The following is a 13,225-nucleotide window of genomic DNA, read 5'->3' as shown; positions in this document are numbered from 1 at the left end:
CCTGAACTCTGCTCTGGGCTGGGAGAACAAGGCTGACCTTCTGGAGTCCTCAGCTGCTCCCGGAAAGGGCTCCGGTGAACCCAGACAAGACAGCCCAGAGCCGTGGGCCTAGAGCAGGGGTTCTCTCTGTCCCTCACAGGCACCCTCAGGGGCATGGGGAAACTTAGCACCCCAGAGCGGGTACTGTCTTGGGCCCCTTGCTGCTGGTAGGGATTTCTAAGGCCTGTGGCTCAGGGAAGAAGCCCAAAATGCACCAAATGGCACTGTGGCTGGGCTCAGTGGGGATGTCGGCCCCCAGGAGGCCACAGGGCTCTGGCTTTCAGGGCGTCACTGAAGGGTCCCTAGGGGTGAGCACTCTGTCATTCAGTCTCCCAGCCTGCACCATTCCCATCTTCCTCAGATCCCCCCTCAGTGATTTCTTCCCCGTCACCCTCTTCACTCCCTCCTCACTCCACACTTGCTTCTTCCTGCCCCCTCCCTTCTTACTTGTTCCCCTCTCCACTCCCCTTTCCTTGTTCCCCTCCCCTTCCTCCTCCCTCCTTGTTTATTCGTCCTACTCTTCCTCTCTCCTCCCTCCTCCATCTTCTTTCTTACCCTCTCCCTTGCCCGCTCACTTGTGTCTTCCTCTGTCTCCTTGCTCCTCCTCTCATTTCTCCCTTTGTCTCTTCTTCCCTGTCTTTGACCTTTCTCTCTGCCTCTTCACTGTTCTGTTCTTGCTGTGTTTTCCACCTAGGCTATAGACTGAGCCTCCCCCACCCAGGAAGCGTAGGAGACCCAGTTCAGTCCCATCTGAGCATCCCGGGCGTTACTGGGTCACCTATCCTGGAGCTACCCCTTGGAGGGAAACATTTCTTTCCTTGAGCGTGGGAGGGCCTCAGCTGACTTAACTGGCCACAGAGGAAGCTCTGTATTGGGGAAACCGAGTTTCCAACGACTTGACCTGGAACAAGTCTGTTGGGGGCCTCACAGCAGACAGACTGAGCTGGGTCTGTCCTTCCCCAGAGCCTCACCCCGATGCCGGAGGTCCGCTGGTTTATTACAGAGGCTTGGAGGACGGGGTGGGAGACCGGGGAGGCAGGGCTGGGCTGGCAGGAAGCCCCAGCACCCCGGTCCGGGGCCTGGCTCACTTGGCTGCCGCCAGGATGGCACTACTTCTTGGAGGCCTGCTTCTTCCCGCTGGTTACCTTGCTGTTCCTCCTGAGAGGATGTAGCTCCACTTCAGGCTCTCTTGCCCTAAAGATCAAAATAGAGAAAGCAACTGCTGAGGGCTGGGCGGGGGAAGGGCTGCTCTTCACAGTGCCACAGTGCCCAGAGCCCAGGCCTGATAGGGCCAGAAGGGGCAAAGCCCTCTCCCTTGCACAGGTGAGGCTGTCTGGGTGCTGCTCCAACCAGAGGGTCCCGGTGGCACCTGTGACCTTTCTACATGCTCCTAATTTTGCTTTTCTATCTTCATGAGAAATATGTGATCTCCACGCCATGCTGAATGCGTGATTCATTTCATGGTTACCAGCACCAGCAAGTCAGGGGCTTTCAACAGCTGCAGCAAGTTTCTTGCAAAGAGACAGCAGGGCCGTCTCCACCCTTCTCAGACTAATGGGTCTGGGCTGTGGGGATTTGCTGCAAAGTCCTCAAAAAGCCTCTATCTCTACCACCCAGACCACTGCGAGCAGCTCCGGGGCAGCCTGCATGCCCGCCCAGTATTGTGTTGATTACACAGGCTAGATGTCAGGGATGGTTGGACATGACCCAGGCCTGGGGGGAAGTGACTTGCCCAAGGCCAAATAGCCCCGAGGTGGCCTGCTGTGAGCCATGCCCATTCTGGCAGCGGGTGTGGTCACCTACTTCTCAGCCTCCAGAGGTAACTCCTTCTCCACATAGTCTTCCAGGGCCAATGAGGAGCTGCTTCCTTGGATATCTTCTGACTCGGCTTTCTTGGCTGATTCAGAATCCTCCAGGCTCAGGACAGAGCTGGGAACACTGCAGGGGAGGCAGGGTTGGGGGGCAGGGCTCAGGGCCCAGGGCGTGCTGCACGCTGTCCCGTCAGTGTTCTGGGAGCCTAGACAGACAAGGACACACGTGCTCCTCCTCCTGAGGGCGGCGAAGGGAGAATCTGACCTCTTCAGGGACCCAGTGACACGCTGGAGGTTGGCTTCCCTGGCTTCTGTTTTGGGCTGGATTGGCCCTAACCCACAGGCTGCTATACCCACACCCCAACACTGACCATGGCAAATGCCTGCGGTGGGGTGGGAGGGCTCCATAAGTGACCACAGGAGAGATGACAGGGGGCAAAGGAAATGTGTCATCATGTGTAACATTATGGGCTGAACACATGCCCCCCAAATACATATGTAGAAATCCTAAACCCCGAGACCCCAGAATGTGGCCTTATTTGGAAATAGGGTTGTTGCAGACATCATTAGTTAAGATGAGGCCATACTGGAGGAGGGCGGGTCCAATCCAACATGACTGATGTTCCTTTACAAAGGGGAAATTTGGGAGAACGCCATGTGAGGATCACAGTTCTGTGGCCACAGGCCAAGGAGCTACCAGGAGCGGGGAGCAAGGCCTGGGACGGAGCCGCCTAGCGGCTTCTGGGAGAGCATGGCCCTGCCCACACCTTGGTCCAAGCTTCTGGCATCCAGATTATAGGAATGACTGCTATGGCAATGCTTTCAATTAAAGATTCCATTTCCTTTTTTCACCTAAGTGCTCTTAAACCATCAACCCACTTGGCTATTCTAGGATTAGGAGGAGTCCTACTGGTTAATAGTTTCACGAATCTGCCTCTTTCCATTTCCAAGAACCTAGACCATCTTGTGTGCATGTTTCTAGTTTGTACGTATGCGTGTATGTTTCTATCTAGTTTGTGTGTGTCTGGTTTGTGTATGTGTGTATAGTGTATGCATGTGTATTTATGTCTAGTTTGTGTATACTTCTGTGTCTAGTTTGTGTGTGTTTGTGCATCTAGTATGTGCTGGAATCTAATGTGTGTGTGTACATGTGTGTCTAGTTTACATGGGTGTTTATAGTTTGTATGTATGCGTATAATTTGTATATGTGTGTATCTGGTTTGTGTGTATGTGTGTGTGTCTAGTTTTCTGATTCTTTCCTCACCATTCCTGAACAATTGTTGAAGACCGTTGTAAGCATACCATTAAATTCTTTCAGAATCCTTAGATATAACAAATTAGGAGACCAGAGCTCATTTTAATGATAATAATATCACTAACAAGGGTAGGTAGTAATCTCAGTAAATGTGAGCTGTGTGCCAGCACTTTCCATGTGCTGACTCCTCTAATCCCCATAACCCAATACAGTGAGTCTCACTCTACAGACAAAGAAGCTGGCGCACAGAGAGGGTGAGTGTTTTGCACAGGTCACACAGCTATAAAAAGTGGCCAGATTCCTTAAGCTATCATTTCCTACTAAAGAGCATCTTCCTTTTGAAGACATCTAGAGCCAAATAAGAGCTATGTCTCTTTGTAAGTACTTTCTGGCATCCCCCACTGTGATCGTCTGAATGTCTATGTTCCCCCAAATTGATATGCTGAAATCCTCATCCCCAAGGTGATGGTGTTGGCAGGCAGGGCCTTTGGGAGGTAAGGCGGTTATGAGGGTGGGACCCTCATGAATGGGATTAGTGTCCTTATACAAGAGGCCCCAGAGAGACCCTCGTCCTTTCTGCCATGCAAGGACACAGCAAGAAGGCACCATCTATGAACCAGGAAGCAGCCCTCGCCAGACACCTAATCCATTGGTGCCTTGGTCTTAGACTTACCAGCCTCCAGACAGTGGGAAATAAATGTTCAACAGGCTAAGACATTCACTCCCCGTGCACCATACCAGGCTAGCCTTCTTCTGAATGTTTCTGAAAATGCCCTTGCTGGTCCTCTTTGGCATCTTCCTGTAGCCTCAGCTCATCTTCAGCCTGGGCCCTTCCCAACAGCATCCCCCTGTCCTGTCCTGTCCTGTCCTGACCTTGGTGCGTCTGTCTTTCTCCCTGGGATTGTTGGTGACTGGTCTTCAAGGACCACCAAGCCCTCTCCCTCTTGGAGTCTCAGGCAGTGGGGTCTCAGTGACTTTTCTGTCTGCACCTTTCAGCATCTGCCCCTCCTTACCCTCCACAGGCTCCTCCTGGGCCTGCCTTCCCTGCTGAGTGCTCTGAGTTGCGGGGGTCACTTGGCATGACCTCCTCAGTTCCTCCAGAAGTGGGTTCCCCAACTTGGACAAGACCCAGACTCAGCTTACGGCAGTGAGATGGGCATTAAGGACTCCTAGAAAACTGAGGGTCCTGTGTGGGAGTTGGGGGGTGCCCAGACTCAGTGCTGTGGGGGTGCGGTCACAGGACTTAGGGCTGCATACCCCAGGTCTGCGTATAAATAACTTTCCACATGCCTCATCATTTGCTTCACAGTTCACAAAGCTCTTTAACAAACACACTTTCATGAGATCCTCACAGCCTCTCAAGGTGGGCATTATTTCCTCATTTTGAAGATGAGGAAACAGAGGATTAGGGAGGTAAACTGATTCCCCACAGTCACCCAGCCAGTAGAGTGCAGCAGGGGCTCCAACCTCATCCTGCAAGTGTCTCACTACACCGTGCTGCCCAGGCGGTCTCAGATCTGCTCATGCTCCCCTAATGCAGTCTTCAGGCGCTTCATGCAGCGCAGGCTCCTTCCTGGACTAGGCTATATTCTTCTTGAGCCACTCAAAGCTAGGTCTCTCGGCTCAAGAAGATCATCTCATGAGAGCTGGGCCCAGAAGGTGCTCAACAAGTTGGCATCACTTTGTTGAAAAGCCCAAGCTCAGAAGCCCAGAGGCAGATTTAAGCCAGCACTTCCTGCTATAGGGGCCTGGGATCACTTCACGGATGGCCTTTGTCTGTGTGGGGAGGCTGAGGCAGGAGGATAATTTGAGCCCAGTCATTCAAGAATGCAGTGAGCTATGATCGTGTCACTGTACTCCAGCCTGGGCGACAGAGTTGAGACCCTCTCTCAAAACAAACGAAAAACCAAGGCAGAAGCGGGGCCCAGCTTGCACATGAGGTGGTGGTAGGGTGTGGTGGGACAGAGAGGGGGGTGTAGCCAGAGCTCCTGCCCACCAAACCTGTCTAGATTATTCCAACAGAAACAGGCACTATGCAAGCATTCCCATGTCCCCAAGATCTCCAAGAGGGCCCTTTTCCCAAACTTGTGTCCCAAAGAAACCCACAACATGGCCTTGCTCACACACCCCCTCCCACTCTGCACCTGCTCCCATCCCTCCCCTGCCCACCTGTGAAGTCCTCCTGCTGCAGTTTTTGCCATGTGTGCCACAGGTGGAGGCCTCCCACCTCCAGCCCCCCTCCCCACTCCATCCCTTCCGCCCCGCCTGCTCCCCTCAGTTCCCCTTTCACAGCCCAAGTCTCCTTTCTGCCCTCCATCCCTCCCCAGGCCAATCCCTCAACCTGCGTGTTTCCTGTTTTACTTGAATTTGTAGTCGTCCGGCAGGAAGTAGCCCATCTTGCAATCCTGTTGAGACCGGAAGATCTGTTTCAGCAGATTCTGCTTGCTGAGGCCATATCCATTCAAAACACGGCCCCCAAAAAGGAGCTTTCCCCCGGCAAACATCTGTTGACAGGAAGGAAACGAGGAGAGATCCTCAGCACATCAGCACAGCAGTGTCCACTGATAAGACACGCGAGTTTGGAATTTCACTAGGACAGTGCCACAGGCCTCTGAGAGCTTGCACCGTGAGGCAGGCCTTGGGCGGCTGGGGAAGGAGTGCTGCCCTCCATGAGTTGCCGAGGGAGGTAGGCTGAGTCCAGCCCCTGTCCAGCCTGGGATGGTGAGGTTGCCCTACGACTTGGGGGCCTGGGCAGGGTTTTGGCTCAGCCATACCTCCCTGGGCAACTTGGGGATGGCAGCTCTCCTTCCCTTCTGCCTGCTTGGCCACCCAGCTCACATGCACTTCACATACAGCCCCACAGAACCCTGTGGCCAGAAAGCTGTTCCCCTGCTGTGTATGTACCTTTCAGCTCACCCCATGGAATGGGAGCCCCTTGAGGGCAGGGCTCCCACCCCCACAGGTCAGTCCCCAACAGGTAGACACCTATCCAAATATTTCTGTGCAAAAATATTCATGACAGCGTTATTTGTTATGGCAAAAAAAAAAAAAAAATACAAATAACTTAAATGTCAATAAAAGCAGCACAAATAGATAAAATGACAGACTCTTCACTTTGGGAGGCCAAGGCAGGTGGATCACAAGGTCAGGGGTTCGAGACCAGCCTGGCCAATATGGTGAAACCCCATCTCTACTAAAAATACAAAAATTAGCTGGGTGTGATGGTGGGCACCTGTAGTCCCAGCTACTTGGGAAGCTGAGGCAGGATAATCACTTGAACCCAGGGGGCGGAGATTGCAGTGAGCCAAGATTGCGCCACTGCACTCCAGCCTGGGTGAGAGTGTGAGCCTTTGTCTCAAAAAAAAAAAAAAATGACAGACTCTTACACAGTGGTTAAAACTCAGGTGTTACAAACTATATAAGGACATGGGGAAATGCTCATGGTATTTTAATTTAAAAAGAAGAATTGCAAAGAATATATGCAGAAAAGGACTGCAAAGGTCAGACACCAAAATGTTAGCATGCGGTGGTCCTTGCAGGTGCCAGGTACATATCTGTGGGATGAGCAAATGAGACTCTCTGGGTGATCTGATGATGTCATTATTTTCTAAATTGTATTTTCTAAGCTTTCCATAATGAGCATGTGTAAGTATTTACAGTGAATGTTTTTAGGATAAAGTCATTTAAAAACAAACAGATGAAGGGAATTTGATTTGTTAGGTTGAATGTCACCTGTCCCTTCAGTCTCCTGGGATGGGGGACACATGGGGTCCTGGGCTCCAGCCCCAGCTCTGTGTGCTGGGTGACTCTTGGTCAGTCTTCCTGCTCTCTGGGCCTCAGCCAGGGTGGGGAGATAATGCCACAGCCCCTCCCTTCTTCTCCTCTCTCCTCCTCCCACATTTGTGATTCTACAGGAGCAGAGGTGGCTGCAGCTGGGTGGCAGGCAGTGGATGGCAAGTCCCTGCTGGCTCACCAGAATCATCCCCTGCACCACAGAGTTCTTCTTCACCATCAGGGGAGGGTCCTCCTGCAGGGGGCTGTCCAGGTCATACTGCAGCAGGCGGTAGGAGTCATACCGGCACTGCCAGGAGAGAAATATGAGAAGTGGTCACCCCCATGCCAAGAAGATGTACCTGAATTGCCATATTCCTGGCTAGGCCAGGTTCCCCCTGAGTCCTGGAGCCCTGTACAACTCCCTCTCTCCAACTCCTCCTGCTCCAGGAGCCCTTGGGCCTGCATGCACACCTCCCATGACTGTCCCTTGAGGATGTCCCTGGATCTGATTAGAGCCCACTAGGGGAGAAGGCCATTTCTGAGGTGGCTGCCCCACATGTGACGCCCACTAGCCTGGGCCTCTGGGGTCCACAGAATGTGACTGCTCCCTTGCCCTGGGGGTAGCACTGCAGAGGTTTGAAGATGGGAACTGTGTTCTTGGGTGGACCCATTTCCAGGCTTTTGAGTCTACTTTACACAGCATAAAGAATTTCTCCACTCCCTACCCACTGCTGGCAAGCCCCTCAGGACCCTCCCAGTCACTATATCCAGGGAGAGGACCTGAGCTGAACCCATACCTCAAGGTAGGGTCTGGGCAATTCAGAGGAAAGCTGGCCTCTCGCCTCTCCTTTCTGGATGCCTCAGATCTATTAATACAGCCAATGTGCTGTCTTCCCGTTTTATCTGCCTTTATTTCCAGGTGTCTCCAGCTATCCTTTCACTCTCCAATATGAAACTCAGAACCACACCCAATGTTCTAGCTGTCAGGGAAAGAGAAAGCAGGGAACATTTCTGCATTCACCAAAGACACCCTAATCTGACACCTGCTTCCAAGTCTGTCCTCTAGGCCTGCTGCTCACTCCTTTATGAACTGCCTCAGGCCACGCCCTGTCCTCACTCACGCTGCCCATGGCTGGGGTCGGCCACCTGAGCACTCCAATTGCTTAGGGACAACTATTAGCAAACAACAACTAGCCCCATGATAAGCGAAAGTCAGTTCTAAGCTCCCCCATGGGCAGGATTTTATCTGTCTCTACATGGACAGACACACAGAAGGAACTCAATACATGCTCACTGGATTCAACTAAATTGGAGGTTGGCTCTGGAAAACAAACATGGCTTTGCTGTATGGGACAAGTGAAAAGGCTTGTGGCTGAGTCTATACTCTTGGACTGAGATGGTCAAAGGGCTACTGGTGTCTGCTCAGAAGGTCTGGAGCACAGACCCGAGGGTGGGCATGCCAGAGTCAGGGAGGGGCCGCTCCTGGGAGGAGGGTGTCCACGCAGAACTCCCACCCCTGTGTACATGAAAACCCAGAACTCTGCAGCAGCAAATGGGAAATGGGCAAACACAGCAGATTCTAGGAGACAGGAGGGCAAAGAGGGCTTGAAGGAAGTCACCACGTGGACACCCAGCTCATGTGCTCATGTGCCATCCTTTGCTCCAGTTGGTCTGGGGTTGGGGCCAGCCTTCAAACTGTGCCAATGCTGCTGGGAATGACTGCACGCTTGGAGGGTTACATAGGCCTGATAGGTGGGAACGATTCTACTGCAGCAATGAGTAGGCTGGAGTGCGTTCCATGGGCCCGAAGACTCCCTTTAGACCTCAACCACAATCAGCTGGGACCTTGAGCCGTACTTCTCTCCTGTCCCCCTTCGCACAGGCCACCGCCTCTTCCAGGAACATTAATCACCTGCCAAAACCCCACTCAACCTGGACAGCCCTCCGGACCCCCAGGAGGCAGCAGGCACATGTTCCCAGGCTCCTGCGTGCCCAGAGCTGTCCTCTCACGGCCTCACTGGTGGTGCTGGAGTTGCTGCCACACTGGGAGCTCCTCTAGGGCCCAGTCTGCATCTGAGTCATGCTGGGTTCCCAGGGCCCGGCCCATGCCCAGCACACAGTGGGTACTTGCGATAGTCTACAAATATTTTCAGAGCCCTGAGGATTCAGTGGTGAGCACGGCCCGTGCTCTAAATATTCACACCAACAAACAGTCACAAACTGGAAGGAAAGGACAGTGCCCTGATTTTGTCTCAAGGGTCAGAAGAGGGCCTGGCCCTTACGTGGTGACATTCACCTTGGAGCTAGAGGATGAGTGGGAAGGAGAGAAGCAGTGGGAGGGAGGACACTGCAGACAGGAGAGTACACACAAAGGCCCCAAGGAGAAAGGAGCTGAAGGAGATGGCCCCTCAGGCAGGTGCTCAGCCAGTCCTAGCACTGTGGGGGTCTTCTCGGACTGCCCCACTACCCCTACCCCTGGCCTCCAGGACCTCCTCACTGGGCTGGGACCAACCTGGATGCATGGGGAGCCGCGGCCCCGCTGCTGGTGGCTGTAGAGCGTGTTCAGCAGCCACTGGAGCTGCCCAGTGCTGGTGTAGTTCTGGCTTGAGATGATTCCAAATACCAGCACCTGGCTGGGGTCTCGGGGCGCCAGCAGGAAGCGCTCCAGCTCCACGTCAGAGACCAGGGGCGCCTTCACCAGGCACCTGCAGCCAGCACGGGCGTCTTCCTTAAGCATGAGCTTCCGCAGCACCAGTGGGCAGTCTGAGGGCGAGGCCGCCCACCTGGTGGGGCTGCGTCCCTCGCGGGCCTTCCCTCTGCAAGGAGGAGCACAGTGCACAGGGGCCCTCAGCAGGTGGTGGAGGTCTGTGGTTCCCAGAGCCCCCTGGCTCCTGACGGTCAAAGGGCCTGCTGCAGGCAGATTTTAGTCTGGGCCCTGCTGCCAATGTGCTGCACCACCTTGGACAGGTCCCCTAACCTCTCTGGGCCTCTTTCTACGGTGCAAAATGAGAATAACAAGTTACTCCTTCACCCATCCATTTGGTCAAAGAATGCTTTAGTGTCATCCTTAACTCCTTTCTCTCACACCCAACACATCTCATCTAATCTGTCAGCAAGCCTGTCCTCTCTACACTCAAGACAGACCCACAATCTGACCACTTTTCCTGCCCTCCAGCCCCATGGATGTGGTCCAAGCCTCCTTCATTCTTGCCTGGCTGCCTGCAAATGCCTCCTAATGGGTCCTGTGTTTTCTTCCCCGGCCTGTCTTCAGTCTGTTCTCTGACTGAGGGATCCTGTTAAAACCTAGCTCACGTCATGTCACTACTCTCTTCAAAACCCTCCGGTGGCTTTCTACCTTTTACAGAACAAAAGCCGAAGTCCCTGCCATGTGCTTCAAGGCTGCAAGAATCTGTCCCCTGCATTTTGTCCTCCTTACATCTCTTACTCTCCAGGATTCCCGCCTTTGCTCACTGCACTTCGGCTACACTGGCCTCTACTTGTCCTTTGGTCTTGGAGGACAGTGGCCTTTGCTGTTCCTCCATAGAGCCATCTATGTCACTCTCTCAAGGCTCTATCCAAATGTTACCTTCTTAATGAGATTTTCTGAGTGACCTATTTCATTCCTTTTCTCCCAAGACTCTTTCCCGTCCCTGTTTTATTTTTCTTCTTAGCATTGCTTGCTATCTAACATATCTTTTACTTTTAAATTTTATTATTGCACTTCTCTGTCCTACTAGAATGCAAGTTCCATGAGTTCATGAATTTGGTGTGTTTTGTTCAGTGGAATAAAACAGTAGCATTTGAAAAATAGTAAAGATTCAATAAATATTCAAACCAATATTCGTTGGGCCCCTACTATGTGCCAAACACTGTACTGGGTTGTTGTGAGGGTTGTGGTATTTACATGGGAATAAGCACCATCCAAATAGAAAGCGTTGCTGTGATTCTACCTTTATCAACGTCTATTCCAAGACTGTGGATGCTGATGCTGTAAAATGCTAAACATGACAAAAGGCAGTAGCATTTTTAGCATTTTACAGCATCACAATCTTGGAATAGACATTGTCTTGGTTAACTTTATAACAACTCTGTGCAATAGGCAGGACAGAAACTCTTATTGCCATTTACAGATCAGAAAACAGAAGGTTCCCACCAGGTGAATGGGTGCCCAAGTTCATATGATAATTAAGTGGCAAGGGCTAGGATTAGAAACCAGGACATCCTGAAACAAGAGCAATGCAAGATGAGCATTATTTCTCAGGGGCTATTAATAGTGATAAGTACTTGCTGAACAAACTTGTTAAGAATATGTCTTATTCAAGAACCTGCATATCTGGAGCAGAGCAGGGGGTGGGGGAGGCTGGATCTATTAATTATAACTTATCTAGGGATAAGTTCAAAATAATCAAAGGTTTAAATGTGGGGCAATTAAGCCATAACATTTCTACTAGAAAATATGGGGAAATTATTCTGTAATTTTAGAACAGGGAAGGCTTTTTATAATTATGACTAAAAAATCCAGAAGTCATAATAGAAAAAGACTAATAAAGTCAACTACATGAAAGAAAAAAGCCTCCAAAATCCCTCTGTGACAAAAAAATACACAAACAAAAAAACCCAAAACTATCATAATCAAAGATGAAAGACAAATGACAAACTGAGAAACATATTTGAAACTCCTAACATAGAATAGTGGTCAATGTCTCCACTACGTAAAATACTACAAATCAATTAGAAAAAGCTAATAACCCAATAAAATATGGACAAAGGTAGTGAACAAATAATTCACGGAAAAGAATATAGGTTTTAAAAATTAGAAAGGAGGGAGGGCTGGGTGCGGAGGCTCACACCTGTAATCTCGGCACTTTGGGAGGCTGAGGCAGGAGGATCACTTGAGGCCAGGAGTTCCAGACAAGGCTGGGCAACATAGCAAGACATCATCTCTACTAAAAATTAAAAAATTAGCCAGCCATCGTGGCACATGCCTGTGGTCCCAGCTTCTCGGGAGGCTGAGGTGGGAGGAATGCTGGAGCCCAGGAGTTCGAAGTTACAGTGAGCCATGATCACACCACTGCACTCCAGCCTGGCAGACAGAGCAAGACCCTGTCTCTAAAATAAATAAAAATAAAAATTTAAAAATAAACTCATAAAAAGAGGGGAGTGAAGCCACTAAAAATGGTTGTTACTCTAATTTTGGAACTCAGAAACCACATCCGTTGACTAGATCAACAATGAAGCTGGCAAACACTGTCAGAAACAACTTTATCCAGAGTTCTGGAATCTAATGAAAAAACGTGCAACAACCAGAGGAATGCTTAAATAAGAAAGATGCTGCTAAATTTTGGTAAGACAGCATTGTAGCATTTTTAGCTTACTCCCCTACCATCCTTCATAGCCCTGCTCAGTAGCATCCACGGAATGACAGCCCCTGTTCCTGGTGCACCTTGCTAGTACTGGAGGGGACAATATGAACCTTGTTCTCAAGCAATTGTAGTTCTGTGGGCTGGCCTGTCTGGAGGTTCCCTGAGGGATCAGCTCAGAGCTTGACTTTGTTTTATCTGCCTTGCAACTTTCTCAGGGCTGGAGCAGCCCCTCCTGGGAAGCATCTGTCAGGTGCATTTAAAGAGAAAGATACCAGACATGGCCTCCTGGTGCAAGGGGTAACAGATGAGGCACAGATAGGTAGGCTAAAATGTCTGGGAAGAAAGAGGTTGGGGAAGGAGGTATATGGGAGAATAAGGCTTTGAAAGGCTCACATGCATACCAGGGAATATAGGTACCAGGTTTGGAACCATGTTTTGAAAAGGCCTGAGAACACACTAAGCTTTCATCTCTGGCTGACCACTGGACTTTTTGAAAGTAGAAGGTGAAGGCTAATGCAGATTAGTCTTGATGTGAAGAGCCTGACTAAAAGCACTGAATGAATGCCTCAATACACAGCCAATCTGCAAAGACTGGACGAGTTTTGTTTTTGTTTTTGTTTTGGCTCCAGATAATCTCTATCAAATCACTAGCTGATCCCTTACCTAACTGAATGGAGACTACACATTACAAATGTCTTTATAAAGATAGTTTGGAAAAGTAACTAAACAACAAACAGCTACAAACTACAACAAGGAGCAACAACAAATCATAAGGAAAAGGGGAAATTTGATTTCCAGGGTTACCAAATTCTAATATTTAAAATGTTCAGTTTTCAACAACAACCAAAAAAAAAAACCTGAGGTGTGCAAAGAAACAAAAAAGCATAGACCACTCAAAGGAAAAAAATGTACTAGAAACTGTCCCCAAGGAAACCCAGAGATTGGACTTACTAGACAAAGACTTTAAATCAATAGCTTAACTA

The 13,225-nt window shown here is 50.4% G+C and overlaps 1 protein-coding gene across 5 annotated transcripts in view; it reads right to left on the bottom strand.

The window, feature by feature from the left end:
• Positions 1-987: 987 nt before the first annotated feature.
• C2H3orf20 (chromosome 2 C3orf20 homolog) overlaps positions 988-13,225 on the bottom strand; it is a 94,535-nt gene continuing 82,297 nt past the window's right edge. For all 5 annotated transcript variants that reach the window (XM_050781624.1, XM_050781627.1, XM_050781625.1 and 2 more), the window contains exons 13-17: positions 9,392-9,695; positions 7,079-7,186; positions 5,467-5,609; positions 1,843-1,977; positions 988-1,233 (exon numbers count right to left, since the gene is read on the bottom strand). In XM_050781624.1, the coding sequence (XP_050637581.1) occupies positions 1,149-1,233; positions 1,843-1,977; positions 5,467-5,609; positions 7,079-7,186; positions 9,392-9,695 (775 nt within the window). In that variant the 3' untranslated portion in view covers positions 988-1,148. The remainder of the gene's footprint in view (positions 1,234-1,842; positions 1,978-5,466; positions 5,610-7,078; positions 7,187-9,391; positions 9,696-13,225) is intronic.

The sequence above is a fragment of the Macaca thibetana genome, chromosome 2 (genome assembly GCF_024542745.1).
Source record: "Macaca thibetana thibetana isolate TM-01 chromosome 2, ASM2454274v1, whole genome shotgun sequence".
NCBI classification, from domain to species: domain Eukaryota; kingdom Metazoa; phylum Chordata; class Mammalia; order Primates; family Cercopithecidae; genus Macaca; species Macaca thibetana.
Note: the sequence above shows the minus strand (reverse complement) of the source record. Positions and strands in the feature narration are given on the sequence as shown.